Source organism: Sarcophilus harrisii, chromosome 1 (genome assembly GCF_902635505.1).
Source record: "Sarcophilus harrisii chromosome 1, mSarHar1.11, whole genome shotgun sequence".
In the NCBI taxonomy this organism is placed as follows: domain Eukaryota; kingdom Metazoa; phylum Chordata; class Mammalia; order Dasyuromorphia; family Dasyuridae; genus Sarcophilus; species Sarcophilus harrisii.
The window spans coordinates 493,687,440-493,701,803 of record NC_045426.1 but is presented as its reverse complement, the minus strand read 5'-3'; the positions used below and the strand labels follow the sequence as shown (position 1 = coordinate 493,701,803).

General features: G+C 35.7%; 2 protein-coding genes across 6 annotated transcripts in view; one reads left to right on the top strand and one right to left on the bottom strand.

Annotated features, from left to right (window-relative positions):
- Positions 1–4,285, top strand: part of GREB1L (GREB1 like retinoic acid receptor coactivator) — a 137,138-nt gene extending 132,853 nt beyond the window's left edge. For all 3 annotated transcript variants that reach the window (XM_031946546.1, XM_031946545.1, XM_031946544.1), the window contains one exon: positions 806–4,285. In XM_031946546.1, coding sequence (XP_031802406.1) covers positions 806–969 — 164 coding nt within the window. In that variant the 3' untranslated portion in view covers positions 970–4,285. The remainder of the gene's footprint in view (positions 1–805) is intronic.
- Positions 4,286–5,833: 1,548 nt separating this feature from the next.
- ESCO1 (establishment of sister chromatid cohesion N-acetyltransferase 1) overlaps positions 5,834–14,364 on the bottom strand; it is a 50,577-nt gene continuing 42,046 nt past the window's right edge. For 2 of the 3 annotated variants that reach the window (XM_031946547.1, XM_031946548.1), the window contains exons 11-13: positions 12,833–12,976; positions 10,313–10,500; positions 5,834–7,615 (exon numbers count right to left, since the gene is read on the bottom strand). In XM_031946547.1, coding sequence (XP_031802407.1) covers positions 7,468–7,615; positions 10,313–10,500; positions 12,833–12,976 — 480 coding nt within the window. In that variant the 3' untranslated portion in view covers positions 5,834–7,467. Of the gene's footprint in view, positions 7,616–8,556; positions 9,090–10,312; positions 10,501–12,832; positions 12,977–14,364 lie in introns of those variants that run through there. The other variant, XM_031946549.1, reaches the window with a different exon arrangement.

The following is a 14,364-nucleotide window of genomic DNA, read 5'->3' as shown; positions in this document are numbered from 1 at the left end:
CCAGCATAATACCTCATATAGCTATGTCTTCAAAAAATGAATTTAAGTTATGGCTATACCTTAGATCAATGCTATTGATTTTAGAAAGAAACGATCTAAAAAAAAATCATACTGACTCCCTGAGATTCTTAAATCTGCTAAGTAAACTTTAAGAGAATTGACACTGGCACCCTGGTACATAGAAATCCACCTGTAATCCTTTTTAAAAACATTATTATCGTAATATAATGAGGCATCTCAGTTCTAAGTGTTCCATGCATATAGTAAGAGTTCAGTAAATTTTGTTTATTGCTTGACAGGTTAATTTAACCAGGTTAAGGTGAGGCAGTGAATAGAGCATTGGCCCTGGAATCAGAAATAACCAAGTTCAGATGTAGTTTCATACACTTACCAGCTGTGTGACCCCAGAGTAAGTCACTTCACCCTGTTTGCTTCAGTTTCCTCATTAGTAAAATGAACTAGAGAAGGAAAAAGCAGACCATCCAGTGTCTTTGCCTAGAAAACCCCCCACAGGGGCATGAAGAATCAGATAGAACTGAAGCAACAACAAAACATTTCCCTGCCTTTACAATACTACCCCATCACTACCATGTACAGGGTAGCAGGAAATAAAAATATAAATATGCAGTCTGACATGTCAGATGTTACCGAATTTCCTTAAAGACACACAGTGACCAGCAGCCTAAATCCTTTTGTCACTGGAGACAAAGATGTAAAACCAGGAGCATGCATTTCTGCAGTTCAGGGGAGGTACCTTAAAAGGTATAATCTATGTCTAACAGGGAGTTTCTACCTTTCCTTGAAGGTGCTACCCTGTGCGTCATCTGCCAAGACAGAAGTTCTTTACGGCAAACAATCGTCCGCTTAGAACTAGAAGATGAATGGCAGTTCCGACTTCGGGATGAATTTCAAACAGCCAACAGCAGCGAGGACAAACCCCTCTACTTTCTCACTGGACGCCATGTCTGAGCAGGAGAAGAGACCACAATTAAAGTGGGGGTAGGAGAGGGAATGAGATGATCAAATGGGATTTTTTTTTCCTCAAGTACAATCACTGTGGAGCAAAGTGCAACGGTCGTGACTCTGGGATGCCCTCCAAAGACTCCTCTACCCGACCGGATACCGCAAGGGCATCGGTGCCACTTCAGCTCCAACCCCAGGACCTGGGACTTAAGGGCCCTGGCCCTAGACAGTTATGCAAACTACTTAGAAACGCCCTGCCAGCTGTGACTGAAGTGACAAGCTTTGGAGATGGAAGAGCTCGAGGCTCTCAACGTCTTACTGCTTTGTTTTGGCGGGTGTTTTGTTTTGACTTATCTGTGCTAGGAGAAAAAAAAAACTGATTTTCAGCATCAGCTAGCCTGAATGTGTTACATGAGATTCACACCAGGGGTGTGACACGGTGAAGATTAACGTCCGAGGCCTGAATCCTCAGTTTTTCTTCAAAACTGTACTTTGTGGGTACAGTATTACTCAGGGGTTTGAAATGACAGAATGTAGAAGATACTTGTATTTAAAAAAAAAAGTAGCGTTTGTTCTTTCTCTGTGCAGTGTTAGTTTTAAGATTTGTAATTTTATATGTATTGAAACTTTTGGCAAAATTTCCACAGGAGTTAAAAGTTTACTACTTAAACCTGAACAAATAAGGCAGTAAATGCAGAGCAGGCATCCTGTGCACGCACATTTGTGTAGCTTCTCCTAGTCTTTGCTCTTCCCGTTAGCTTTAAAATTTTCAGAATCCTTTGCACGTTGCATTAACGTGAATCTCTAACAAGCCGTTTGGTTTGGCAGTGATACTACTTCCTGTGCAAAGAATAACCTGAGAATTTTGGGGGACCATTTAGAGACTTCGGATTCCCCATCCAATCTCGTCTTCCCCTCCCTGCCCCCACCCCAAACTGTTGTCCTTTTTGGTTTGAGTTTCTGTATAGTTGGGCACCAGCAAAACCGATTTTACTTGACTTTGATTTCTTATGAAATGTCATATTTTAGTTTTGTACATAGCGGAGCCAGTGCAATTTTGTTTCTTTTCACATCTTCATACATAGCAAGACTTCAAGACAGGTTTCATTGAATGTAAAGTCAACTTTATGCTAAATAAAACTACTTCCTCCCTTCCATCCCCTGCTCCCAAGTACAAATACCAAAGCAGAATGATGGCTGGGGAGCCAGGTTTCAGACAGGGCAGCAGAAGGGCCAAGCCTGCTACCTGTCCTCCCCAGCTCACAGAAAACCCCACTACCATGGAAGCAGTCACCCCAAATAGCTTTGTTTTTGATGTGGAAATTTTTTTAATCCATTTTGTTCAGTTGGTGGTGAGGTATGTCTGTGTCTACATAAAGATTTCCACAATTCTCCAAATTCCATTTCAGTATTCAAGAATGAACAAAGGCTTTGGGGTTAGTTGGTAAATAGGTCTTAAGCCAAGGTGCTGTAGAAAATAAATTCTCATTTTACAGAATCAGTTTGGATTAAATTTCTCAGAAAATCTAGTTGCTACTTTGTCCCGCACACATTTCTTTGCCATTTTGTAGTGATAAAAGTGGCAATCTTCCCTTGAACACTCCGTTTTATGATAAAAAGTGAAAAATGGCTTAGATCTCCCCTTTGAACAAAAAAATCTTTGATCCCCGATCTGAAACTACTGAGAAGGGCCTGCTACAACTGCATTTACTTAGAACAAATAGTGTTAATCAAGCAGCTTTATTATCTTGTGAGAAAGATGTTTACAGCTAATCACAAAACAAAATGTATTTGATTGAAGCTTGAGGAAAAATGGTTTGCAGACCTTTGGGTTTTAATAGAGCTAATAATTACAATGCTGCAAATGTAGCCCATTTCAAACAAACAATTTTAAAATATTTGTTTTTACCTGTCCTTCAAAGAGGACCTGCCTTATGTATGCTTTAAAGATACACCTTAATTTGTACATGGCAGAATTTTGAGTATAAAGGTACGTTCTGAAGTTTTCAATTAGATATGAATGTATTTCAAAAGTTCCAGTTTTGCTGGCAGGGCTTGATGCTGACCAAATCAAGTTAACTTATTGTTGTGCAATACTGCATTTTGAATGTTATGTTCTTTTTACTTTAGGGTAAAGTAAGAAAGCATTAGAAATAATCTTATTTGGAGAAGGACCTCTTATGGTTTCTTCTGGCTCCATGATCTTAGGACATTGTCCAGAGTTATTACTGTACATGTGGGACTCCTTTAAATGTTTCTGATATGGGCCGAAGAATACAAGTGACTAATTTCAGTCTTGTGGCAGTGCCGGAATAAAACCAAAAAATCAAACCATTTCCAAAGAACACATTAGATGCCAACTTGGCCTGTTTTTCTTTCCAAAACTTCTGTTAAGTTTTTGAGTGGGGGGAAAAAAAAAAACCCAAAACTTTAAAATGACCTATTGTCCATAGAATTGTTTAGTGTTTTAGATCCTAATACAAAAAGGAGAAAATTGCACAAGCAAAGGACACCACAATAATATTGGCTATGGTTTGGGTTGCTTGGTGTGTTTAGGTCTAAGCCTTGCCATCACTGAGAATATTGGTGTGGTATGAATGTATTAAATAGGCCAGCAAATAATACTTTACCTGTAGACATGTTAAATCTTGGCATGTTTGACAGTTCACAGGTTAATACTGAATGTAAACTAAAAAATCAGAATGAGAATCATTGTATTCAATTTTTTTCTGTAATTTATGTAATTTCTGATTTTTTTTTTTTTTTGGAAATGGGGGGGCACCTGTGTTACTTTATTACTGTAAAATTTTCTTAACCAAAACTTGGTGAATTTCACTAGTCAGTCTACCTCACATTTTATTGTTTATGATTTTAAATTGTCTGAAGTTGTGCCTACAGTATGTTTATGATGTACTTTCATTTAATTTGGTGAATGTATTAAATTTCCCTTTAATAAGAAGTTGCATTTTCTTTAAATTATAAGCCTCCTTCTAGAATAAGTTAATCTGAGAAAAACATATCTATGTGTGTGTGTGTGTGTGTGTATGTGTGTATTTTTTAGTTTTACCGCCTAAAGGAAGAACCAATTTTTATTTCTGCTAAATTTTTAGAACAAAAAGCTTATTAGTATTGCTAAGTCTAGAATTTTGATTCAACATAATGAAGAATTTAAATACTATCAACTCTGAGAAGTGATGATTTCAATTTAATAGCCCAAAAGCTCTCTGCAAGGCTTATTATTTATCCATGTTCATTTGCATATTTGGCCATCAAATTAAATCTTATTCAAAAGATTAAGGAAATTCTAAGGCTGCCTTTTTAGGTCCATCATTAGAAAAAAGTTGTGTCTTTCCTGGACTGAATCCTGAGCTAAATGAAACACTTCTGGATTCATAGATGGAATTCTGTACCTTTCAAATATGAAGGCATACATTCTCAAAACAAACAAACAAACAAACTTTCAAGGCATTTTTTTGCCAATAAGTAATTCCAGTAAGATAATGGCAGCATAAGATTTTGTTTTTTCATGTTATTTGTCATTTCTGGCCTTAGTCTCTGTTTTAGTTCTATAAGGATCAAATAAGAGCAGTCATTTTGGAGTGTTTGATTCTGCTGATGGGTGACAAAAGCTTTGTACTGACTAGAATTAGCCACCCTGTATTACCTACAAATCTGCCCAGATTTTGTTGAGGTATTTTTGGTCCTTCCCCATCCACTTCGGTTACAAAGAGACCACACTTAATATCACAGGCACTTGCTTTCTTATTCACCAGAGGTATGATTCTGAGGACAAAGGAGTTTCTAGTTAGGTGCAAATAATAAATTTTGGTTATAAAGAGTTCATTTAGAACTCTAGGGGGAGTGGAAAAACAGCTGAGAGACTATGGCCACAACACTCTCATTTCTCAGCCTAAGGAATGCTTAGCTTCCCTGGCCTTCCTTACCAATCTAGAGTCAGTAGAGGGATGGCAGTTGTGCCTGAGTCACTAGAAAAGACCTAGACTTATAATAAAGAGAGCAAGTCCAGAGAGCAAAGATGTATACAGTAAAGCTTCCCTTTCAAATGAGACTGTGAAGTAGTTTATCCACAGTCACCTAAGTTGGTATGTGGCACAGTTCCAACACAGCTCCAGCCTTCCAACTCCAAGTCCAATTCTCTTTCCATCTGATCGTGTTCAGTGAATAAGCTTTTATTGTTATCCTGGCTCTGTGTACCCATTTGTACCAAGATGATCCCAGCAGTCATTTTCATGCTAGTGGAAACTACCCAAACTTGCTCTCCTCTGGGATCCTTGAAGGTGATGGCTGACTTTGGGAGTCCTGCCTTGTCTTCTGACCCACATGGGATGGAAGCATTATATAACCTGGGCTTAGCATGCTTTTCTAAAGCACAAAGGCATGTTTCATATAAAACAAATGTCAGATCACATTTAAATGGACATACCTCCCAGTTAGTGAGGTTTTTAAGACAAAAGAGAGGGATTTTCCTCCCCAAAATGTATTGACTTTTACAAAATCTTCAAGGCAAGTGGCTCCTTGATCTCCTAGTAAATTATCTTTTGAAAACACCCTTTATAGTATCTCTGTACCCAAGATCCTTAGAAGATGAATGTGTTTCATCATTCTGTTAAGCACATGCATTTCAAAGGCAGCTATATGGCACACTGGGCAGTTTGGGACTTGGGGTGAGGAAGTCAAGTTCAAATTCAGCCTTAAACACTGTTAGACGTGGACAAGTCACAACCTCTCCATGCCCTAATTTCTTCCTTTGTAAAATGAAGTTTGTATCATAAAAGGAGCAATTACCAGTCACTGTTGCTGTGAGGACAAAATGAGACAATATTTGTGAAGCCTTTTGCAGCCCCCAGAGTGCTATATAAATGCTATGTATTTCTGGCCTCTGTTCTCAGTCACTGAACAAAAAACTGATCATCTAATTCACTCAAGGAGCTAAGAAGAGTGTCTAGTTTAGAGTAAAATAGGAACATCATAATAGTTAGTTTTTCACATACATTTTCTTAATGAGACTCAACTACTTTATATAATAAAAGCATACAAGCACCACCTCAATTTTACAGAGAAAGAAAGGGTGGCTTTGAAAAGGAAGTAGTATTAGGCCATAGAGACAACTAAAAAACCAGGAGGAAAATGTAGTGAGAGGTACAAACATTTTAGGGAGTTCTGAAAAAGCAGGGATCCTTTCCACTTAAGAGTTCAGGAAGTTTCATGGACAAATAAGCATCTCTTAAAAGGGTGATTAAGACACTTTAGGTGAAAAGATAATGAGCAAAGGTATCAGGAAGACAAATGGAAAGTGGTGGGAGATGAGTGGGTGGGTTCCAGTTTGGTGAAAAACTTTTAAACAGAGTTTCAAGGGGTTGAACTCGATCACAATTCAAAACAACAATAAATGCTTCACAACATTCCAGTACTGGTATCTTTTAGAAAAGTCTATCAAGTTATTTATTCTTTTATTCTACATTATATACAGATCAAGAAAGGCCACAGCAGTTTTTCAACATATAAACCCTTTAAAAGTAGAGGGCATTATACAGACAAGTATAAAAGTGAAGTCCAGTAATAAAGGCATACATCCAGTGCAGTATTTCAGAGGAAAAATAAAGCAAATACCAGAACCATTCTTATTTAGCTTCAGTCTTATCAATAAATTATAAAAATCTTTTTTGGGAATTTGATAAACTTGACATAATTGGGCTATCGACTTCTTATAGAATATACAGAAAAGGCATTTCATAACAAGTGGGAACAAGATGCATGATAGTCTGCTCCTACAGGTTATTTTTCCCCATTCAACTCAAGTTACAGGAAATTTTCCAAAGGGAAAGGCCCAATCCTCTTTTGACTAACTCCTACTTCACTTTTCTTGCCTATCAAGGAAAAAAAAGTCTAACATCTCAGATACTTATTTCCTCAGTGCATGTGCAAATGAGGGCAAGTACATACATCCTGGAGTTTTTAACTTAGCCACTGTTTTCTAAAAAACATAGTGTTGTTCCTCCTTTAATTATCTCCCAGAAGCATTTCAGTTCCATTAAAATACAATCTTTAAACTTTTATATTTAAAAAAACAAAACTAGGATCAGCAGTTCAGTATAAAAAGATACAGTACTAAGCAGCACTGATATATTACCATATTAGGAACTTCAATATATATACTTATCACTGAGACCATAGTCCTTGCATTAGTTTACAGTCCACTATGAACAATTAATTATCTGCTGCATGTAAACATGACTAAATAACTATAGATAAAATACAATCATAAACTTCTGTAAAAGATAACAAAATATCTTCTTTTAAAAAAAACAAACAAAAAATTAAGCTATTACTGCATTGTTTCCAATTTTATTAAAATGGAACAACCATTTGGTTGTTACCAGTCCTGAGTTCATTGTAATAAAAATGGCCCTAGTTCCTGGTTAAAGACAGCAACCAATCCAAATATCCAGCAGATGTAGTCAAATCAACATAAACAAGATTCTATTAAGAGTTCTTTTGTCCATTAATAAAATTATATACCAGAAACTGGCCAGTGCCACAGTACTGTGTTGCAAAGAGCTTCCCATCAGGTGTAGGATCTGAAAAAGCAATTTCTTCTTTGCTCAAATATGAGCCATATATAAAGTTGCTCCTAATTTAAAAAGAAAAAAAAGGGGGGGAGGGGGATGAGGAAACATGATACCACATAAAATTACTATTATCTTACAATAATTTTTATTTTTTAAATCACAGGAGACAAATGGACTGGAAGACACCTTCAGTAATAGAATACAATTCCAAAGTAACTGTTATAAATGCTTATTCATCATACATACTGTTAACAAGTTTACCAAAATTTATTACTTTTCAATTAAAAACAACATTCTATTGTATGGCTAGCCTCAGAATTGTAAGTTGTGCTTGTGTAATTGAAGCACTTGATAGCACAAGAGGGACAAAGAATAATTTAGTTGAGAAAAATGACAGTAAGAAGAGAGAGCTAGGAAAAGAGTTTATTAACTCTTTTGAAACTATGTGGAGCTCTTCTGGCTATGTATGTTTCCAATTTTTATAAAATCTAACAACCTTAGTTACTACCAGTTCTGAATTCATCAGAATGAATGAAGGGCAAGATTACTTAACACCCTCAAAACTGGCATCATGTCATTCTAATAACTTCCATAATGAGTTCATAAAGAACTGGTAGACTTCATTCTTGGGAAACTAAATTATAAAAAAGAAAAATAACACCCAGTTTCATCTGTAGAAATGAACAGCCAGGATAAAATAAACAAAATCCATAATAATACTTGGGAATCATGGAGTGGAGTGATTGGATCTGGAAGGAAGAGGAGGTGGATTCAAATCCCACTGAAATCACTGTTCCAGAGATAATCTTGGACAAGTCATTTTCTCTTGGCCTGTTGTCTCGTATGTAAAATGAGGGATTCAGGCTAAGATTTCACTTTTTGTTCCAACGCTAAACATATGATCATTTTAGTTAACAATTTCATCTTCTGGGACAGCTAGGTGGCTCAGTGGATAGAGAACCAGCCCTTAAGTCAGGAAGACTTGAGTTCAAATCTGGCCTCAGATACTTAACATTCCCTAGCTGTGTGACCCTGGGCAAGTCACTTAACTCCAATTGCCTCAGGGGGGGAAAAATCATCTTCTTAATCCACTAAAGCTGCTAAAAAAGCAGACTTGTCTTGGAGTTCTGTCTCTATCACTTCCACCCTCAGAAAGAGATTTTAATACATAAAGCTGTGCAAGATAAGGAAGGAGAGGAAGGAGAAACAGAAGAAGCAAGCAGCCAAGATAAATCACAAAGAGATTTGATCTGCACAACCTCAGACCAAGTCTGCATTCATTTCCACTAAGTGGATTTATTCTCAAAAGGCAAAAGTACAAGAGACAATTCTTCTGGGACTATTACCACTTTTCCAGTATTTACACATTTACAGGTCTATTACAATTGGGGAAGCAGAAATTCTGTGCAGATGACTAATTGCCAGTGTCTTCTTCCTCATACTCTTCCTTCTATATCTCTACCAGTAAGAGACTCAGTCAACATAATCTGTGTTGCTCCCTAACCCATCTTCCCAAACCATCTGAATGAGTTGCACCTACAAATCAGTGTTGAGCAGAACAAAACAAGTCAATATTGTTGACCAAATCCACTCAATTCCATCCCTATACATTTATGAATATCTGTAATCAGAAGATCAAAGTTGATTTCCCAAAATTTTAGTTTCTTGAGAAGTATCTGAAAAATTTCATTTAAGTAAATGATGTTGGACTTTAGTGATTAAATCAGTTAGATTTTCCAAGTATAAGACTAAAAAGATTTGGCACCTAAAACCACTTAGTTCAAAATAAAAATTCACTAAATATGGCCTAGAAAATATGGAGAATTAGAAATTTGCTTTGAGAATATTTTAGAGTTCAGTCTAAATGAAGAGAAAGTATCGAATAGTCATTTTTTCATTTTGGTCCACTTATTTCTATGATTATAAAATGATTAGATGGCATAAACAATATTCACATTTCTATTTAAATGGACACCAAAAAGAGAATCACTGAGCTTTATCCTCTCATGCATTTCAGAAATGACTTACATAACTTTAATTAAAACCTAACTGTTCCCATTACTACCCAAGCCAACAAAATTTTAGATTAACTAACTTGCTTTCCTTAATTCCAAACAATTTTAAAGCATAACCTCTTTAATAATTTTCAAATGCTATTTTATTTCTGTACATATCAAATACCTTATATTCTAAAGATGGCCTACTGTGAAAGTTCATTACTTCAGAATATTAAAATTAAAGAGGTAAATTATAAAGCTGACTTTATTTAGGATATCCAATATATTATAACTGCCACAGTGTTGAAACCTTCCCTCTTCCCCTCCTCCCACTCCAAGGCAATTGAGGTTAAGTGACTTGCCTAGGGTCACACAGCTAAGAAAGTGTTGAATCTTTTTAAAGAAATACTTAGCTTTTTTGGTTCATATGAGATTTGCTTAGATTTGCAGACCTATCTAAGTTATGATTCCAGTATCCTAACTTTATAACAAAGCAAAAAAAATCTGTTGGCCTTAGAAGACAATTCAGAAATTTACTGTTAGAATAAAATGTCCCTAGTTTCTATACTTATGTGAATGGACACACTCTCCTATACTCTACATTGAATGATGTACATAGTTTAGACTCTTCTATATTGTGTTTGTGTTCTAAATGATTTGATTCATGATAACTAATTTCATGTTATGAAACTGATTTGTTATTGAAAATAAACTATAAACAAGAAAAAATACTTTAAAAATTCACACTGTTAAATTATTTACCTTAGACATTCAATCATTCGAGAAGCTATTTTTCTTCGACGCATCATGCTGAATACCCAGATGCGACTTATCCCACAAACAGCTGGTTCAGGAGAGGTTGAGCAGCACCAGGCTTTTTGCCGTTCAAATATAACTTTCTCTTTTTCTGAATTGACATCTGGGACTTTATCTTCTATAACTCTATAGCCCTATAATAAAATTTAAAATACATTATGACAAAATATTTTAATCACCACATATCTACTTTGGCCTAACTAGGCTTAACAAGTATGATGTCTGCTATCTTGTCAAATTCCATTAAATTTAAGAATATATTTTTACCTCTGCAGTAGTTTTCTAGCATACCAGGGCCATTGGATATAATTACTATCTGAATAATTACTGTCTCCTCTCTTCCAAAGCTCAATGGAATATTCCCAGCCCCATCCTCCAAACTCTCTGATGAATTTATAAAGAGTCCAGAAATTGTTCCCTTTTTTAACCTTTCTTCATAATTCTTTGAGATCAAACCCAGCTCAGTTCTGGATGTGGCAATTGTAATGATGAATGAGGCAGAATACATAAAAGAATAATTGCAGTCACAGAGTATAGAAAAACATTCTTTTTCTAATTAAACTTTTTTCAAAGTACTATATAAGTAAATATGCACTCTCTCTCTCTCTCTATCACTAGATATATTTTCACTAAACTGGTCACTGAAACTGAATCTTCAGAGGTTATCATTCTTTTCCTGTTTAGGGAAAATCAGGGCCCTAAGCCTCAACAAAGAGAAGAATGAGTTCCCTTTACAGAGTATCCTCATGGTGTGTGAAGGGGAATGCTAGGCTATGGGATTCTACCAAGAGGGTGTACCGAGGCCATCTTGACCTTTGGTGCACAATAAGTTTTCTGTCACATTGCAGAAACACCCTTGTTGAGCAAGGAGCAATAATTTGTGATCATGAGAACGAGTGTTGAGCCAGAGGGTCACAACTAGTTGCTCATGAGCAGGGATGCCTTGACATGGCCTCTGCCTGTGAGTGAGTTGCTGAATTGCTGGACTGGCTCTCCTCCCATTGGCAGATATACCATGCATACGCAAAACCCACAAGCTGCTTCTCTGAATGGTGATTGGGGATTGCCTACTGTCCATGTGCTAATCACACCTGCAAAAATGTATATCAACAAGACTCTATGGTATAATAAACTAGAGCTCTTTTCACACCCCATGAGTCCCCTGCCTCATTCATCTCACCTCTAAGATCAAAGGGCTCATATGGCATAAGCTCTTAAAAGATGGCCACAATAGGCAAAAAATTGTATATGAAGTCAGATGTGAACTCTAGTCCTGGCTTTGCCATTTGACAACTAAATGTCTTGGACTTTTAAATCATTTAATCTGAGTCTCACCTACAAATTTTGCATGGATCTTGTTTGTACTTATATATTTCATATGTCTGTCTCTGTTTCAGACTCTGTCTGTCTCTCTCTCTCTCTCACATAAGCTCCTTAGGAATAGGAGTGGTTTTCACCATTTATGTGTTTAGCAGTGACTGGAACAGATTAATGGATCAATTAATACTTGGTGAATGGTTACTACTTGAAATATTAATGTCATAATATTATTATGAGGAATGAGAAAATTTAACTACAAAGCATCATATATAAATAAGTTATTTATTTTAAGACAGCAAATTAATAGCTAGAAGAATATATTTAACTAGTTTAAAGACACAAAAACCATCAACCTTTTTTTGTTGTTGTTGTTCAAGGCAGAGCAGACAGAAAACCACCCTGGAAACTAGGAAGACCTGGGTTCAAGATGTGCCTCTGTCACAAGCTCATGGTATGACTTCTCAGTGCTTTAGGCAACTCTTTAAAGTTTTAAGATGCAGAGAAAGTATGTACACCTGGAGGGTCGGTCCAAAGCCCATACATAGGCTTGGTCCTATATATAGGTACATAGGTATACTATATGTATAGGTTCCTATACAAAGGAACATAGGTCTACTGCCTTTTCCTAATCCCATTCTTATCTTTAAGTTCAAGATATAAGCTGTATTTTAGGTTTGTAAAGAAAAATAAAATAAAACACGGACTGCCACCAAGGATTCTATATTTTACAGTGAATACATTCAAAGATGATTAAACACAAAATAATATGGGCAGTATGAGTACAGCACCAACATCTGGGGAAAATCAGGTAAGGCTTCATAGATTCAGTAGCACCTGAGGTGAAAATATGATAAGCAGTCAGTAGATAATAAATGCTTTTTAATTGAAAAACTTTATGGGATTCTGTTTGCTTATGTTGTAATATTTTATCAAATACATGTTTTCACTGACTTGATGTGTGCATTGAATATTAAAATATTCAAAGAGTAATGACATAGTATGTAGATAATATGACTGTTTAACTTAAATGTCTCAACACTTTCCTGAAATACAGCAGGTTTATCTAAACCATGCTGTTAAAAATAACCTGTAAATTACTTCATTGTATTCTAAATTACTACAATCAGTTTTCAGTAAACTACTCACCCACTGGATATGTTCTGCAATTAAACATCCAACAACTTTTTTATCATTAGAAATAAAAAGAAGAGTCTTAATTCTAGAAGAGCACATGAGTGGAGCTTGTTGGAATCCCAAGTCATTGTCTACCATCTCTCTAATTTCTTCAACCTGCAAAATAAAGAGAAAATTTTTTAAATAAGAATCAGTATGATGTACAGAAGAATGCTAGGTGTGAAGTCAGATGGTATGGGTTCAAATCTTGGCTCTATTTCTCATGTATGTGTGTCTGTGTGTATGTGTCTATGTAAATTTCTCAAAAAAGCAGAATTAACATTCACTGCACCTTAAGGTGCCAGAACTTTTCCACATGTGTTGTTTCTCCCATTAGAATTCCAGTTCCTTGAGAACTGCCATTTTACCTTTCCTATTGGTATCCTCAGTGCTAAGCACAGTTTTTTATACATAACGAGGGCTTAATGAGTGTTTATTTCATGCAGTCAAACCACTTAATTTTTTTCAATCTAAATTTTCTAATGTATAAAATGAAAGAATTAAGACTAGATGTGAGGTGCCAAACTCAAGGCCTCTTCAATAGAGCCATAACTAGATTAAAATGCAATCAGGAAAAGTTTAACAAAACAAATAAAAATACAATACAATACAGATAATGCTAATTTGTGATTTATAAGTCAATTATGCACTTGGGGGAATTGGTTTCCATTCCACCAATGGATTCAATGATCTTCCAATTCTGTATTAATGAACTTATGAATCTATAAGAAAATATCCTGCATACAAAGGAATTTTATGTTGAATTCAGTAGATCATGCATAACAGGGATAACTGTGATTTCACTGATTTTGAGAACTCCCTCTACAAATGTACTTAGGCAGATAAATGCCATAGTGGATAAAGAATGCTGAACCTGGTGTTATCCATCTGCCTTGTAATACCATCTAAAAGATTGCTTACTTTACTCCATCTGCCTCATAATATCTAAGATTGCTGTAAGGATCAAATGAGAATATCTGTAAAGCACTTATAAGTCCTATATGTATATATATAGTATCCATGTGCACATATGCATGTGCACACACACACAAGAACTTAATGTATACCATGTATACTGTGTTATCATTATTATCAGTATTATTATTAGTCAGGGATTTTGCAGCAACTTATAGCTTTAGAGCTGGAGTTCTTGATCTTTTTGTGTCACAATTTTGGCAATGTAGTAAAATGCATAAAATAAAATATACAGGATTAAAAAGAAAACATGATCTTTAGCAAAAACCTATCTATTAGAACTATCTAAAGCATGAAAAGGGTAAATGACCTGCCCAGGATCTCTGGGCTGTAAACAAATGTAGGCTTTCTTTTTCTGTATCACATATAACATGTAATTTGGTGTTTACTGTTTAATGCAATAGTCATACTTACAGAATTAAAGGGCTTGACATATAATGAAATTTTTTTAAAAACTTTTTTTTTCTCCTGCGTGTGCGCACATGCGCACACACACACACACACACACACACAACAGGCAGAGCTGTGAA